At 49.9% G+C, this 17,359-nt stretch overlaps 1 protein-coding gene across 1 annotated transcript in view; it reads right to left on the bottom strand.

Annotated features, from left to right (window-relative positions):
- Positions 1–17,359, bottom strand: part of GLG1 (golgi glycoprotein 1) — a 219,585-nt gene that overhangs the window by 9,281 nt on the left and 192,945 nt on the right. Inside the window, exons 21-25 of the mRNA XM_044986890.1 lie at positions 17,073–17,215; positions 16,665–16,766; positions 2,578–2,685; positions 1,683–1,803; positions 342–448 (exon numbers count right to left, since the gene is read on the bottom strand). Of these exons, the coding sequence (XP_044842825.1) occupies positions 342–448; positions 1,683–1,803; positions 2,578–2,685; positions 16,665–16,766; positions 17,073–17,215 (581 nt within the window). The remainder of the gene's footprint in view (positions 1–341; positions 449–1,682; positions 1,804–2,577; positions 2,686–16,664; positions 16,767–17,072; positions 17,216–17,359) is intronic.

Raw genomic sequence — 17,359 nt, 5'->3', positions numbered from 1 at the left:
CTTCCTTAGAGGTTTTTAAGGTCAGGCTTGACAAAGCCCTGGCTGGGATGATTTAGTTGGGTTTGATCCTGCTTTGAGCAGGGGGTTGGACTAGATGACCTCCTGAGGTCCCTTCCAACCCTGAGATTCTATGATTCTATGAATAATTAAAATTAATACATTTTTCTCAAAAAACATTAATAGTGGGTCAACAGTGCCTATTGCAGCAGCACAAGTGGGCCTCGGGGAAAAAAGTTTTGGGGGGACCCCCTGTCCTAACAGACAACTCACCATTGCTCAGTATAATTAAGTGACTAATGCCAAAAGCCAGGTGGGGTTTAGAGCCCACCCTGCATCCTCACCTTCGCAGCATAGCTCCACATTTCAATCCGATCATTAAGGCGTTTCTTACATTCAGGCTGTAACCTCACACGCTTGTCTTCCAAAGCTTCCATTAGGCAAGACATCTCTGCAAAATGGAGAACATGGTATCACAACACACACAAACTGGCCCCAGGGACAGGTCACAATACAGAGTGCTTGGGAGGTGCATTCCAATTCCTCAGAACATTGGTTGTCTGTTTACAAAGTTGTACAGCCAAGCCATCCATCAAACTTCCTATGAATCAGTGTTGGGAAATTTAACCTAAGACTGGTTTCGAAGGAAACCTCTGTTTAACCCTTAGAGCTAGCAGCCCAGCTAAGGTCTCACTTAAATATTTAAGTGGCAAGGAACGCTGACTCATGGAGGGGGATTAAAGGGTTAACTTTATGTATCTGAGGCTTAAGCTCAGCTGAACTGACAGGATATTTTATGATTCACAAAACAGCTCACTAAAAATATTTTAAGAATGCTAAATATTGTGTATCTCCTCCAAGAACTTAGAGGAAGTTCAACACAAGTCAAGGGTCTGCCTGGGGTCTGTGCAGACTGTGGCCTTGTCTACACTACAGGGGAAAGTCGATCTAAGCTACACAATCTGAGTTACATGAATAGCGTAACTCACGTCGACGTAGCTTATATCTACTTACCGCGGGGTACATACTACGCCATGTCAATGGGGAACGCTCTTCCGTCGACTCTCCTTACTCTTCTCGGTCCAGTGGAGTACAGGAGTCGACGGGAGAGTGATCTGCGGTCGATCTAGCGGGTCTTCACTAGACCCACTAAATCGACCGCCGATGCATCGATCCACCGGGTAAGTGTAGATAAACCCCATGTCAGGTGTGCCATCTGCACTAGACAGAGTGACATATATTTAGAAAAGTGGTTTACTTCAAGCACTATCAGGTCCATCCTTTGTGGAGTAGAAATGTGAAGGAACGTTAAAGATACCTGCAATGCTTTCGGTACCGAAGAGGGTATGCGGCAGTACATTTTTAACCTATTTCTGATTCTGTAGCAGAAATTAACATTATTCCAAGAAAAATAGTATGTTAATTTTAAACTGCATTAGAAAGAACAAAACTAGCTTAACCTTTACCAGACCATGTAAGGAAAGATTTCCAAGCTAAGAAGCCAAGCACAGAAAGGAAGGACACCCATATACCATACAAGTGGCAGTATTCCTCGTTCACCAGCCACAACAACTGGAAGCAATATCTATTGTTTAAGAGGACCTCAAGTCATCCAAGAAAGATCCCAGTTTTAGGTCACTCCAGGAGCTGGGACATCTCACACAGTATGACAGGCCAACACTTACGACGTCCTCTTCCGGGTGGGATGGCTGCACAGTGGTGTTTGATGTCTAGGGCACAGGCTGTGTGAAGCACTGGATCTACAAATATGTCTGCTTTGCTCTCCTTCAGCATGTTGAGCACCTCCTGTGGAGGGAAGATTATTACACATTACAGGTACACATTAAAGGAGGGAGAAGAAAGCAACATAGAATATCAGGGCTGGAAGGGACCTCAGGAGGTCATCTAGTCCAACCCCCCTGCTCAAAGCAGGACCAATCCCCAGACAGATTTTTGCCCCAGATCCCTAAATGGCCCCTTCAAGAATTGAACTCATAACCCTGGGTTTAGCAGGCCAATGCTCAAACCACTGAGCTGTCCCTCCCCCCATAAGTGAACTGAAGCTGTTCCAGAATGGATCAGCATCATTCAATTAATTAAACAGATACACACTAATCTATAACACAAAGGCAAATAATTTGGCATGACTAACAGGTCTGGACTCAAGTGAGGTGATAGATCTTTGGGGGTAGTTGACAAAGCTCCTTGCCAGATCCAGTGTCAATCTGTGCTCAAGAGGCCTAGGGTTAAAGCAAGAGTGGGAGGCAGCTATGCACTGAGGTACACTGGAAGCGTGTGAGTGGGGAATCCAGGACTGGACTAGTAAAGCATACTGCTTATTGGGATTAAGGTTCCCTGGCAGGGAGGGATATGTCAGAGCCAGGACTGAAATGGTAGAGGATGCTGCAGGTTAGGATGAGGTGCACTGGCTCAGCCGTGGACAGAAGTGTACATAGCACTGGCTTCACACTGTTCCTGGTCTGTGCCATGTAACGAACCATGTTCATTCGTCTGAAACTTAGGGAGTAATTGTGCTTTAAGGCCTGTTTGGTTTGGGAGACACACCATTTCCTTTTTTACCTTTTTACACATCTCAGGTTTAATTTTGAGCAGGTTAACTTTCAGGCACTCCTCCACCTGCCCAGTCTGTTCCTGCGCTGCTGCTTCCTCTGCACACAATCTGGAGATCTGTTTGGGGGGAAAAAGCCCTATTTCAATATGAATGAAATAATGTAGGACTCAGGTTGTTTTTCAAAGCATTTGCATGCTGCCGTGTTAGGGCAGTATTATATGCAATGGCTAGGGAACAAGCCTTGAGCTGTGTTACCATCCATCCCTCATTTGGATCCCCGAATTCCTGAAGTAAAAAAAGGCTGTACACAGACAAATACAGCCACTATTTTAAACTATTTATTTAGCAATTAACAGACTTACAAATCCTTGCCATGGAAATATCAGAAACAAAACAACAATCTTTACAACGGAGAGTTTTTGTTTAAAGAGACATATAGGAATATAGTCATTAGATCTCTCTATTTAACAAGTATCAGAGGGGGAGCCGTGTTAGTCGGGATCTGTAAAAGCAGCAAAGAGTCCTGTGGCACCTTATAGACTAACAGACGTATTGGAGCATGAGCTTTCGTGGGTGAATACCCACTTCATCGGATGCACGAAAGCTCATGCTCCAATACGTCTGTTAGTCTATAAGGTGCCACAGGACTCTCTGCTATTGAACAAGTGTCACCCTATTACAAAGTGAGCAGCAGTATAACACTCACACACACTTTTTCTAGGGATTTAATGGAATTGAGTGACTCTCAGATTACACATATTTAACAGACCAGGTGCGTCATATGTTAATATTAAAAAATATTGGACAGGTGTGCTGGTTTGTTTGGCAGGTAAAAGGACTCTGAGTACTGAATAAAAAGTAATCAAATATCTAAGTATTTATCCTCTGTCTACTTTGCTGTGTATGTAATTGGTGTGTTCATTTTTCCATAACCACCACCTCCCCATTTTTTTTTTTAACCATTTCTCTATAGTTGGGCTATTTTTCTTTCTATCAGTAGCCCAGCAGCTACAAGCAGATGAGAGATTAATTCTTCATTTCCTCTTGTGTGACTGTTTCAGCTGGGAAGCCCCAGGAGGATTACCAAAGGATCATTTGGTAATAAATATCCAACCATTTGTGATATTTGGTTATGAATTGCACCCCAATAATCTCTGACTGGACATGTCCACTATATATGGATAACATTTCCTCTATCACCAAAATATTTCCAACATCTATCCTCATGCAATCTCTCTATTTCTTAACCTGACAGGTGTGAAGTACCATTGAAACAGTTTCTCAGAAATTTTCTTTATAATGCTACACGCTAATGCTGCTGATCCTTTTCCAGATCGAAGTTCATTCCTCAAGGTAATTTGTCTACTCAGATTATTTTCTCAGCATGTCATATATAGCCTTTTTTTTCGGTCTGCAAAAATGTATAATTTAGTAATATTGTTTTTTGTTTCCTAATTGATCAGACATCATCACTTCTATTAAAGTTAGTTTTCTGTAGAAAAAGCTTTTCTAGAAAGTTGAGTCACAATGCCTAACTTGAAAGTACTTGTGTCATCGGAGAGTGGACCAGTTTAGCAGGAAGCCTGCTAAACAACCAGTGGGGCCCCTGGACGATCAAGATAAAAAAGAAGCACTTAAAGACGATAAAGTCATTGTGGAGAAACTAAATGAATCCTTAGCTTCAGTCTTCATGGCTGAGGATGTTAGGGAGATTCCCAAACCTGAACCATCCTTTGTAGGTGACAAATCTGAGGAATTGTCACAGATTGAAGTGTCATTAGAGGAGGTTTTGGAATTAATTGATAAATTTAACAGTAAGAAGTCACCAGGACCAGATGGCATTCACCCGAGAGTTCTGAAAGAACTCAAATGTGAAATTGAAGAACTATGGTTTGTAACCTGTCCTTTAAATCAGCTTCTGTACCCAACAACTGGAAGTTAGCTAATGTAAAGCCAATATTTAAAAAGGGCTCTAGAGGTGATCCCGGCAATTACAGACCGGTAAGTCTAACATCGGTACCGGGCAAATTAGTTGAAACAATAGTAAAGAATAAAATTGTCAGACATGTAGAAGAAAATAAGTTGTTGGGCAAAAGTCAACATGGTTTCTGTAAAGGGAAATCACATCTTACTAATCTATTAGAGTTCTTTGAAGGGGTCAACAAACATGTGGACAAGGGGGATCCAGTGGACATAGTGTACTTAGATTTCCAGAAAGCCTCTGACAAGATAAGGCTCTTACGTAAATTAAATTGTCATGGGATAAGAGGGAAGGTCCTTTCATAAATTGAGAACTGGTTAAAAGACAGGGAACAAAGGATGGGAATAAATGGTAAATTCTCAGAATGGAGAGGGATAACTAGTGGTGTTCCCCAAGGGTCAGCCCTAGGGCCAATCCTATTCAACTTATTCATAAATGATTTGGAGAAAGGGGTAAACAGTGAGGTGGCAAAGTTTGCAGACTATACTAAACTGCTCAAGATAGTTAAGACCAAAACAGACTGAAGAACTTCAAAAAGATCTCACAAAACTAAGTGATTGGGCAACAAAATGATAAATTAAATTTAAATTTAATGTGGATAAATGTAAAGTAATTCACATTGGAAAAAATAACCCCAACTATACATACAATATGATGGGGGCTAATTTAGCTACAACTAATCAGGAAAGAGACCTTGGAGTCATTGTGGATAGTTCTGTGAAGACGTCCACACAGTGTGCAGTGGCAGTTAAAAAAGCAAACAGGATGTTAGGAACCATTAAAAAAGAGATAGAGAATAAGACAGAGAATACCTTATTGCCCTGATATAAATCCATGGTACACCCACATCTAGAATACTGTGTACAGATGTGGTCTCCATCTCAAAAACGATATACTGGCATTAGAAAAGGTTCAGAGAAGGGCAACTAAAATGATTAGGGGTTTGGATCAGGTCCCATATGAGGAGAGATTAAAGAGGCTGGGACTTTTCAGCTTGGAAAAGAGGAGACTAAGGGGGGATATGATAGAGGTCTGTAAAATCATGAGTGATGTGGAGAAAGTGAATAAGGAAAAGTTATTTACTTGTTCCCATAATATAAGAAAGGACAGTTACCTGTTCCGTAACTGGCATTCTTCGAGATGTGTTGCTCATGTCTATTCCACAGTAGGTGTGCGTGCTCGCCACGTGCACCGGTGCTGAAGTTTTTCCCTTCGCAATATCCGTACTGGGGGAGCACCGCAGTGACCCTTGGAGTGGTGCCTGTATATCGCGCTATGAGGGGAGATATGTGCTCCCCCCACCCTCGGTGCCTTCTTGCCGGACAACTCCAACAGAGGGGAAGGAGGGCAGGGTGTGGAATAGACGTGAGCAACACATCTAGAAGAACACCAGTTATGGAACAGGTAACTGTCCTTTCTTCTTTGAGCGATTGCTCATGTGTATTCCACAGTACATGATTCCAAGCAATATCTGTTGGAGGTGGGTAGGAGTTCACAGTGGCTCAGGACGAAGTTCTGCCCTGCCGAATCCAGCGTTGTCCCTAGACTCGGCGACGATCGCGTAATACGAAGTAAATGTGTGAAATGAGGCCCAAGCGGCTGCCCTACAAATGTCTTGGATAGGGACACGGGCTATGTAGGCAGCTGCTGAGGCCTGAGCCCTCGTAGAGTGTGCCCTAATGACCCCTGCCAGATCGTAACACGTGCATATGCTGGGTGGAGATGGGTTGCCCCTTCACCTGCTTGGCCAAGGCAACAAAAAGTTGTGAGGATTTCCGGAATGGCTTAGTCCGTTCCAGATAAAAGGCCATCGCCCTACCCACATCGAGCGTATGGAGGCAGCGTTCCTCATTGGAGGAATGGGGCTTAGGACAGAGCACAGGGAGAAAGATGGTCTGTTCCATATGGAAGGCGGAGACCACCTTCGGGAGGAACGCCAGGTGTGGGCGAAGCTGGACTTTATCCCTGTGGAAGACGGTATAGGGGGGTTCTGAGGTCAAGGCCCTAAGTTCCGAGACCCATCGGGCCAACGTGATCACTACAAGGAAGGCCACCTTCCACGAGAGGTGAGAACAGGACCATGTGGCCAGGCTTTCAAAGGGAGGCCTTGTGAGTTGGGACAAAACCAGGTTTAGGTCCCATTTTGGCATGGGGGGTCTAGCATATGGAAATGAACAGTCGAGGCCCTTCAGGAAACAGGAGGTCATAGAGTGGGAGAAGACCTAGTGCCCTTGCACCAGCGGGTGGAAGGCTGATATGGCCGCCAGGTGTACCCTGACCGAGGTGGGTGCCAGTCCTTGGGCCCTAAGGGACACGAGGTAGTCCAGAATGAGCTGGAGAGAAGATGCAGAGGAGAGGGAAACTCCCCGCTCATTCGCCCACTTGGAGAACCTGGACCACTTCGCCACATACGTCCAGCGTGTGGACGGCTTCCTGCTTTCCAGGAGGACCTGCCTTACCTGCTCCGAACACCTGCCCTCCTCCTCATGTAGCCACGGAGCAACCACGCTGTCAGGTGGAGCGCGGCTAGGTTGGGATGGAGGAGGCAGTCCCCATCCTGGGAGAGGCGGTCCGGGCAAAGCGGCAGCGTCCTCGGGGGGGCTGCCAAGAGGCGAAGGAGGGTCCCATACCAGTGCTGGCGGGCCCACGCCGGTGCTATGAGAATGACTTTCACCTTGTCTGCTTTTATCTTTTGCAGGACCTTGTCTATGAGGGAAAATGGTGGGAAAGCGTAAAGGAGCTCGCCCGACCACCACAGGAGGAACGCATCTGTCCTGTGACTCTCCCCGAGGCAACGGAGACAGGAGTCGTGCGGATCCCCGACCGGCATATGCCGCTGGCAAGATGTGCAGGGCTTAAAGCCCGGTGCCTTGGGCATGAGCCCGCACCGGTAGAGGAAAAGGGGGGGAACCCCCCCCTTATCCTTATCCTAAAACTATCTAACTAACTGAACGAACTATCTACACTAAGTAATGAACAACTATGTACAGAAAAAGTAGCGAGAGCTAGGGTTGTGGAGGACAGAGAGCACTCCACAGTTCCAACTGGCCGTCACAGGCGGGTCGGCTGGGATATATAACAGGCGCCAGCCGGCCCGCCGGAGTTGCTAGGGTAAAATGTTCCGAAGAGCCATGCACGCGCGGCATGCGCACCTGACTGGAATGCATAGGAGCAATCACTCGAAGAAGAACTCCCCACTCTCGGAAGAGCCAGCGAGCGATATCCGAGTGGAGTGACCACTCGTATTGAGGGGAGAAAATCCTGCTGAGGCGATCCGCCATCGTATTGTGGACACCCTGGAGGTGTGCGGCCCTCAGGGAGATATCGTGGGCTATACAGAACTCCCATAGGCTCAGGACTTCCCAGCAGAGGGCCAGGGAGCGAGTGCCGCCTTGCCTGTTGATATAGTACATGGCAGCAGTGTTGTCCGTGAGGACTCTGACCACCTTGCCGCGAAATTGCGTGTGGAAGCCCATGCACGCCAACCCCACACTGCTCTGAGCTCTTTGACATGTATGTGGAGGGACAGGTCCGGGACTGACCATGTCCCTTGAGTCTGCGTGTTCCCTGTGTGGGATCCCCAACCCAAGACCGATGCGTTGGTCACCAGGTTTATAGATGGGCTGGCATCCTGAAAGGGAACTCCTTGCAGCATATTGCTCGGGTAAGACAACCATAGAAGGGAAGCCAGTACCGGGGATGGAAAAGTGAGAACCTTGTCCAGCCTGTCCCAGGCCTGAGAAAATTGGGAGGCTAGCCAGAACTGGAGGGGCCTCATTCGGAGTCTGGCATGGTGGACCATGTACGTACATGTTGCCATGTGGCCCAGAATTCGAAGGCATGCTCTTCGAAGGCCGTGACTGAGGTGATGAGATCTCTCAGTGCCTCAAACCTGTCTAGGTGCTGAGGCAGAGTCATGCGGCCTGGTGCCGAGGGAGACAACACGTTGAAGAGGGAATAGGATGGGCCCTCCATCTCCTCGGCCTGCAGCTGGAGGCTGGATGCCACTCGCTTTAGCAGGTCTTGGTGTGCCTTGAAGTCCTCCTGTGGGACTGAAGGTGGAGGTGCTGTTATGGTGTTGTCCGGTGCCAGGGAGAGGGCCCACATGGAACCGAAGGCCTCGGTCGGTACCGGGGGGGTCGAGTCCGGGCGCAGATCCACTGACTCGTGGCCCGCTGACTTGTCTCTTAGGCAGCCGGACGAGGCCGATGGAGCCTAAGACGCTCCGGCAACTAAGTGGGCCCCCGTCTGGGCAGGCATTGGTGGCCACGGGGCCCCTTGCCACTGACCCGGCTGGGAGCCTGGTGGCGTTATCTGTCCCGGTTGAGCAGCGCGGACCGAGGACGGGTGGCTAGGTGCCGAGGCCAAGGTCCCCGTCAAGTGCACTGTCTCACGAGAGCAGTAGGCGCAGCAGTGCCTGTGATGCTGCCTCCCTCGGGACCTGGACCTCGACGTCAAGGAACTGTACCCGCCTGAAGTGCTGCTTCGGTACTCGTGACGGCGTCGGGAGGTCCAGTGCCCCTGCGCCGAGGCATCGCGGGGGGTCTCAAGTGCGACATCTAGGTGAACGGGAAGTGGAACGGGAACGACGTCTATCCCGTCGAGAGCAACTGCAGTAGTCGCATCGCGAAGGGGAGTGTTCCCGGTGCCTCTCTCGGTGCCTACGCTTGCTGGCAGGCGGCGTCAAGGGTCCCCGAGCCCACTCTAACAACTGAAGAAACAATCCACGAACGGTACCACTAAGGTCGAGAAGAAAAGGCTGCAGCAGAGCTGGAGCACAAAGTTCCGACTACCTTCACTGGCGGCAAGAAGGAACTGAGGGTGGGGGGAGCGTGTGGCTCCCTTTATAGTGCAATATACAAGCGGCACTCCCCTAGTATGGATACTGTAAGGGAAAAACGTCCGGCACTGGTGCACATGATGAGCATGCACACCTACTGTGGAATACACATGAGCAATCACTCAAAGATGAACTAGGGGGGACGAAATGAAATTAATGGGCAGCAGGTTTAAAACAAATAAAAGGAAGTTCTTCACACAGCGCACAGTCAGCCTGTGGAACTGAGGAGGTTGTGAAGGCCAGGACTATATCCAGTTCTCTTTTAAAGCCTGTTAAATTCATGGAGGTTAAGTCCATTAATGGCTATTAGCCAGGATGGGTAAGGAATGGTGTCCCTAGCCTCTATTTGTCAGAGGCTGGTGTGGACGACAGGACAGAGATCACTTGATCATTGCCTGTTAGGTCCATTCCCTCTGGGGCACCTCGCTTTGGCCACTGTCGGCAGACAGGATACTGGGCTGGATGGAACTTTGGTCGGACCCAGTATGGCCATTCTTATATTCTTAAAGTTAGTTTTGATCTTTAAGTAAGTTAGAAATGTTTCTTCAATGAATAGCTGGCCAACTGTATGCATTCCATGGTTCTCCCAATCTTTAAAGCCCTTTGGTTTGTAATTTGAATTCAGATATAGATAATTTGCAATGGGTGTCACTGGTGGGGGAGTGGAAACTTATCTGCCGTTTTATCCCAAACCCATAGAGTAGCCTTTGCTAAAGGATGTGTATACATGTCTGGAGAGCGTGATATTTCTTAACAGCTTATGGCAGCCTAACAATGTTTACCTAGACACAATTTTATTGTTTGCTGCAGATCCAGTAATACAGCTGCATTTAAGGGCAAACCCTATTGTCAGATTTTGCTGGACCTGCTGGAGAAGGCTGAGAGAGAAATATCTGCAGAGTGTCCTGAAACAGAACTTTTGGTTAATTCATTCTTGTTTAAAGAAACCAACAAAGATGTATCTTCTCAAAAATATGCTTGCTAGGTTTGCAATCCATGGAGAAATGGACTTTGATTTTGTGGTACACTAAGAAATGAGTGCTGTTGTCCAAATGTATCGTACACAGATGACTTCATAAAAAACAAAGTTATTCCCCCCGTACAGTAAAGCTTTGAGATGTGTTTTCTCTATGTGTAATTTCACCATGTGTATGCATGTGCTCCAGGCACCTGAGACCAGAAGATTTTTTGTTAACAGTATCTTCTGGCCTGTGCCCTGCCCCTCCTCGTGCTCTCAGCCAAGGGCATAAGTTACTCCACTTATTCCTCTACGGCGAATACCCTTCGGATAAGAATCCAAAGCAGAGGGGAAGGAGGGTGGGTGGTGGACTACAGAGAGTGACCACATACCTTTAAGAAAAAACGGTTACTTACCTTCTGTAACTTGTTCTTTGAGATGTGTTGCTCATATCTATCTATCTGGGGTGAGGGATAGCTCAGTGGTTTGAGCATTGGCCTGCTAAACCCAGGGTTGTGAGTTCAATCCTTGAGGAGGCCACTTAGGGATCTGGGGCAAAAATTGGTCCTGCTAGTGAAGGCAGGGGGCTGGACTCGATGACCTTTCGAGGTCCCTTCCAGTTCTAGGAGATTAGTATATCTCCAATTATTATTTATATTTATTTATTATAGTTCGGACACCCAACGGGCGGAAGTGATGGCCACTAGTAAGGCGACCTTCCAAGAGAGATAGAGGAGTGAGCAGGAGGCCAGCAGCTCAAAAGGAGGGCCCATAAGGCAGGAGAGGACTACGTTAAGGTCCCAGGCAGGCAGGCATGGGCGGCTTCGTTGGAGGATGGATTTTCTCCAAGCCTTTGAGGAAACGCTGTATGACCGGGTGTGCAAACACTGAGCGCCCAGCCGCGCCTGGGTGGAACGCAGAGATGGCCGCGAGGTGAACCTTAAGGGATCCAAAGGCATGGGGCTGGTCCTTCAAGAACATCAGGTAGTCCAAGATGCACAGGATTGAAGCCTGGAGCGGGAGCACCTGCTGCTGAGTGCACCAGCTGGAAAACTTCTTCCACTTATCCTCATAGGTAAGCCTAGTCGATGGCTTACGACTTTCCAGGAGCACCTGCCTCACCGAGTCCGACCAGGCGGAAGGAACAGAAGGTTGGGCACTTCTTGTTGGTCCATGAAGCCAACAAGTTGACTCGGGGAAACCCCTAGATGCGGAAAACAGAGTGAATGATGTCTGAGCGGATCGACCATTCATGGGTGAGAAAAAACCTGCTCAAGCTGTCCGCCAGTACATTCTGGACACCCGGCAGGTACGAGACTTGAAGGATGATGGAGTGGGCTAACCAGAATTCCCACAGAAGGAGGCTTCTTGGCAGAGTGGCAATGACCAGGCTCCGCCTTGTTTGTTCAGATAGAACATGGCCATGGTGTTGTCCGTTAGGACTGCTACGCAGTGCCCTTGTAAGTGGGGAAGGAATGCATGGCACACAAGGCGAATCGCCCTGAGCTCTTTGATATTGATGTGTAATGACAGCTCGCTTTTGTGCCATAAGCCCTGCGTTGTCAGGCTCCCGAGGTGGGCCCTCCATCTCAGGGCAGATGCGTCTATAACCAGGGTCAGGGTGGTTTGAGGGGGATGGAACGGGACCCCGGCACCCACCATACGGGGATCCAGCCACCAGCGTAGGGAGTCGAGTGTGCGCTCTGGGACCGTGAGCACCATATCTAGACTGTCGCGGCCCAGACGATAAGCTGATGCCAATCATATCTGTAGAGGCCTGAGTCTTAGCCTGGTGTGTTGCACCACATAGGTACAGGACGCCATGTGACCCAGCAACCTGAGACACTGCCTTGATGTTGTGGTGGGAAACTTGCAGAGGCAAGTAATAATGCTTGCTATAGCCAGGCGCCAGGCCTCCGGGAGGAAAGCTCTTGCTTGGGTTGTGTCCAGGACTGCTCCGATGAACTCTATTGTTTGAGTAGGGGAGAGGACAGATTTGCTGGCGTTCTGCATGATGCCCAAGCAACTGAACGTGTCCATGACCAGTTGTACTTGAGACCGGACTTGTTGGTGAGACGGGCCCCGTATAAGCCAGTTGTCGAGGTACGGGAAGACGTGCACGTGGTGTCGGTGAAGAAAAACTGCCACGACCGCCATGAACTTGGCAAAGACGCGTGGGGCTGTGCACAAGCCGAACGGGAGGGCTGTGAACTGATTGTGCTTCTTGTTCACCACAAAACGGAGGAAACTTCTGTGAGGCAGAGTAATAGAAATGTGAAAATACGTGTCTTTCATATCGAGGGCAGCATACCAGTCTCCCGGATCCAGTGAGGGAATAACAGTGGCTAATGAGACCATGCGGAATTTCAGGTTGACAATGTGCTTGTTGAGCTCCCTGAGGTCCAGAATGGGTCTTAGGCCTCCCTTTCCCTTGGGGACAAGGAAATAATGGGAGTAGAAACCCTTGCCCCTGAGCTCCTGAGGCACTTCCTCCACTGGTCCTAGGGCAAGGAGGGATTGTACCTCCTGGGCGAGGAGCTGCTCGTGAGAAGGGTCCCTGAAGAGAGATGAGGAAGGAGGGCAGGAGGGCGGGATGGAGCGGAAATGGATAGAATATCCCATCTGCACCGTGCGGAAGACCCAACGGTCCAATGTAATATGGGACAGGCATGGTAGAAACAGGATAGATGGTTCAGAAAGGGATAATTGTCCGGGGTGTGAGCTAGTAGTCCATCCTCAAGTGCACCTTCAAAATGGGCACTCAGGGCCGGGGGTGGCTTGGATTGTCCTTGACCCTGTCCGGAGGGGGGATGTGACAGTCTACATCGAGAGTACCTGCTTCTCCGACGGGAGAAGTCCTGCCTGGGTCTAGGTGGGAAGGGGCGTTGCTGGGTTGTCTGGGGTTTAAATGGCTTTTTTGGTTAGCCAGGGTATGCATGCCCAAGGATTTAATAGTGTTTCTTGTGTCCTTGAAGGTATGTAGATGGGAATTGGTCTGCTCCACAAACAGGCCCTGACCATCAAAGGAGAGATCTTGGATGGTGTGCTGCACCTCAGGCGGAAGTCCTGAAGACTGGAGCCAGGCATTCCGCCGCATGGTGATGCCGATGCCAGAGGCCAGAGTATGTGCAGCTGCGTCCGCAGCATGAAGGAAACCCTGAAGGGAGGTTTGAGCTACCAATTTTCCCTCCTCAGCAATGGCCCCCATTTCCGTACAAGCCTCTGCTGGGAGAAGCTGAGGGTTGCCTCAAGAGGCAGGGTGTCTGAGCATGACGACGGTGGGGCACCCTGGGCCTGATATGCCCAAGGGGTCCAAAATTGCCACTGAGGTTGCCAGTTGGGAGTTGGGAGGGAGGGAGGGATCATGACCGAGGCTTCCCGGGCCTGACGGGGAATGTCCGAAACCCCTGACGCTCTCCCTGATCCGCTGGAAGGAGATTGGGATCGCAACGGCCAAGGAGGAGCGGTGGGTGAATGGAGCAAAGGGGGCACCGAATTCCTTGACAGACGGGGGTCATACGGAGATTGGCGTCGTGGAGCTGATCATGACCATGAGCTATGCCATATTGGAGAGCAGTGCTGTGATGAGGAGCAGTGCCACGAAGAGGATCGGCGACGAATCGCAGGCCGGTGCTGTGGTGACAGCTGGGGCGGGGATTGGTGCTCTGAGTGACGTCGGTCCGAACGGTGCCGCGAGGTTGCCAAACGTGACCTGGACCACGTTCCAGCAGGCCAAAGCGACCTTGAGAGTGAACGGCTCTGAGGGTCGGGGCTGCGGGATCAGCACTGCGAGTCTAACCGGTGCCATGAGTCAGACCAGTACCTGGAGCGATGCCAGGATGCCGAATGGCGCCGGGACTCAGAGCGGCGTGGAGATGCTAGTCTGAGGGCTGACAGTCCGAACATCACCGGTTTGCCCTTGGACGGTACCGGGACTCAGGCCAGAGCCACTGCTTGGGTCGGGGGACACCGGTGCTGTCATTTCGATGAGCCCTCTGGCGGCCTCAAAGGTATCTGGAGTGGAAGGCAATGTAATCTATTCCACTTGCACGGTTCCTTGCGCGGGGCTGGCATGAGCAGACCCCGGGGCCTAGCGGTCTTGTCAGGCTTAGAGGCCTGGTCCGAAGCTTGCTCAGTTGGGGCTGGAGCGACCACTTCGGGCCTAACGGAGGGTCCTCCTAAGGCTTGCTTCTTTCGAGCGACTGGGGAGTGGGAACGGTGCTGGGGCGGGCCTGAACCCCTCCTGTACCCTGCCGCCCAACTCCCTGCCCTAAGCCCCCTGCCTGCACCTTGACCCCAACCCCCTGCCCTGAGCCCCCTCATACATCCCACACCCCTCCTCTGCCCCAATCCCTTGCCCTGAGCCCCTTCCTGCACACCGCACCCCCTCCCGCACCCCCCACTCCCTCCCTCCCGCACCCCAACCCTCTGCCCTGAGCCCCCTCATACATCCCGCACCCCTCCTCTGCCCCAATCCCTTGCCCTGAGCCCCTTCCTGCACACCGCACCCCCTCCCACACTCCGCACTCCCTCCCTCCCGCACCCCAACCCCCTTCCCCGGCCCTGCATACAATTTCCCCACCCAGATGTGGCTCTCGGACCAAAAGTTTGCCCACCCCTGCTGTAGTTCCTAGCATGATTTCTGTGAGGACAACCAGCCTCCAAGTATGGGAGCAATGACTTGCCCTGACGACAGATGCGCCCCCGCTACCACTAACACCTTCATGAACCTCCTTGACACTGTGAAGGGGCTGAATGGAAACAGCCCTTAGTACCTAGACCAACAGTAAACCTCCTGGGTGCAGGGACACTACACGTGGAGGGGACAGGAGTTTCCCACGGCAACACGAGCAGGTGTTCTGGCTGCTGCTGACTGGGAAGGCCCAGAGACAGACCAAACATTTCTTAAAACCTGGTGCCTTGGGCATATCATCAATGGGGTGGGAGAGAACCCCAAAGTTCTCTACAGAGCTTATCTCAAACTAACGTAGGAAAGAAAAACTATCTACAGCTCCCGGTCAGTGGCACAGTGGGGCTAAGGCAGACTTCTTGCCTGTCCTGACTCTGCACTGTGCCCCGGAAGTGGCCAGCAGGTCCGGCTCCTAGGCAGAGGCGCGGAAGGCAGCTCTGCATGCTGCTCTTGTCTGCAGGCACTGCCCCCGCAACTCCCATTGACCGTGGTTCCCAGCCAATGGGAGTGTGGAGCCGGTGCTTGGGGCGGGGTCAGCGTGTGGAGCTCTGTGCCCCCCTCCCCCTCACGTAGGACCCGGATCTGCTGGCCGCTTCTGGGGTGCAGTGCAGAGCCAGGACAGGTAGGGACCAGCCTGCCTTAGCTCCGCAGCACCGCCGACAGGACTTTTAATGGCCCGGTCAACAGTGCTGACTGGAACCGCCAGGGTGCCTTTTTGACTGGCCACACAGTCACCCTATGTACTATGTCTGCGGCAGATTACAGGAACAGTCTGACTGAAGGTTTAAGATGCCATGATATTCTGAGCAGACTCCATATTCCCCGATCCAAAACTAGAGTAGTGAATTTAAAAGCGTGCGCGCGTGCGTGTGTGAGTGTGTGTGTGTGTGAGACAGACAGAGAGACAACTAAGTAGCAGCCATTTCAGAACTGTTCAATTATCAACAAGGGACTGTGGGTTGCAACAGGTTCAGCCTCCATATGGACGCTACCAAAAGCTAAGAGAGCAGGAGATGCTGTACAATTTAACCCTCAAAATCTCCAAGGAGACACATACTCATCCTTTAAAACATCTAAAGACTAGCTCACTCAATTTCTGTCTCTCCTTCTCTCCCTCCACCTTGCCAGCAGTGCCACCTCCCACGACCCTACTGACCCCAATGCCTACTCCTGTTGCTCTGAGATACCCAGGTCAGAGAGGCATGAGCAGGGTGAAGAAAACTGGCACAAACACAGCTCTGGCATGAAATATGTATTCATGAGTCATTGCTTAAACTGACATGGAAAAAATAAAGCAGATTTCAGCTACTATGGTTCACTCATGATTGATGGGAAACTCAAAAGGACAAATTAACTTGTTTGCTTTTCACAAGTGATGATGATGAGTGTATCAGTGTCGATGTGCATGCCAGAGGCAAAGCTTGACTTAGAAATACTGATTGTGCAGAAGAATACAATTATTTTGTGCTAGGCGCAAGTTGCAGACAGAGAGCCTGGAACTAGCTCGGAGTAGTTAAGCTGCCTTGTCAAAAGGGTTCATTTTGTTAAAAAGGGGTGAGACTGAGTGTGAAGCTGCTGAGGAGAGCTTTCAACTAAACTAAGGGGCATAGTGGTCATGTCTCCTACCTCATCAGAACAGTGCATTTGCAGCTGGGGATCTAGCCGGTAATCAAGAGCAGATTCCTGGATTATCACTCGGATCTGATCCTCGCAGTCTGGAGACAGACGCTGTTGAGAGGAGGAAGATAGCAATTAGCCAACCAAATAATGAGCTTGATTTTTGCTAGTCAGCTGTCTTGGCACCTTTAATAACAGGGTTAAATGCATTTAATATGTTTATTCTATAGTGATGGCTAAGAGGTAATGATGGTTAAATTGTGAGTGCAAAGCACTTGGACTCTTATCCATACGTAGCACAAGATTACGTACATACACACTGCAAGTGAGTCTAATTTACTAGGATGGAGGGTCAATCAGAGTTGCTGCGCACGTTTCTATGCAGATCATAGTTACACATTTGCCTTCCCCACTCACCTGGTCTGCATATTTCAACTTGAGGCAGGAGACGACCTGACCCTCCAACTCTGCATCATCCTTAGCCGTACTCAGAATATTTTGGCAAAATTTGGGGATGTCTTGTTTGCAGGCCTTTCTGAGCACTGGATTCAAGCGGTAATCTAACCAAGAGAGGAAAGAGGGAAAGGAACCGCATTAGAATTTTCACACTATTGGAACAAAAGATGTAACAACAAACTGACAGAGCTCCAAAGGGGATCTGCAGTAGGAATTCCTTCTGGATGACACTGTCTTTCAGCAGTTTG

The sequence above is a fragment of the Mauremys mutica genome, chromosome 14 (assembly GCF_020497125.1).
Source record: "Mauremys mutica isolate MM-2020 ecotype Southern chromosome 14, ASM2049712v1, whole genome shotgun sequence".
Classification (NCBI taxonomy): Eukaryota; Metazoa; Chordata; order Testudines; family Geoemydidae; genus Mauremys; species Mauremys mutica.
This window is presented reverse-complemented; position numbering and strand designations above follow the sequence as displayed.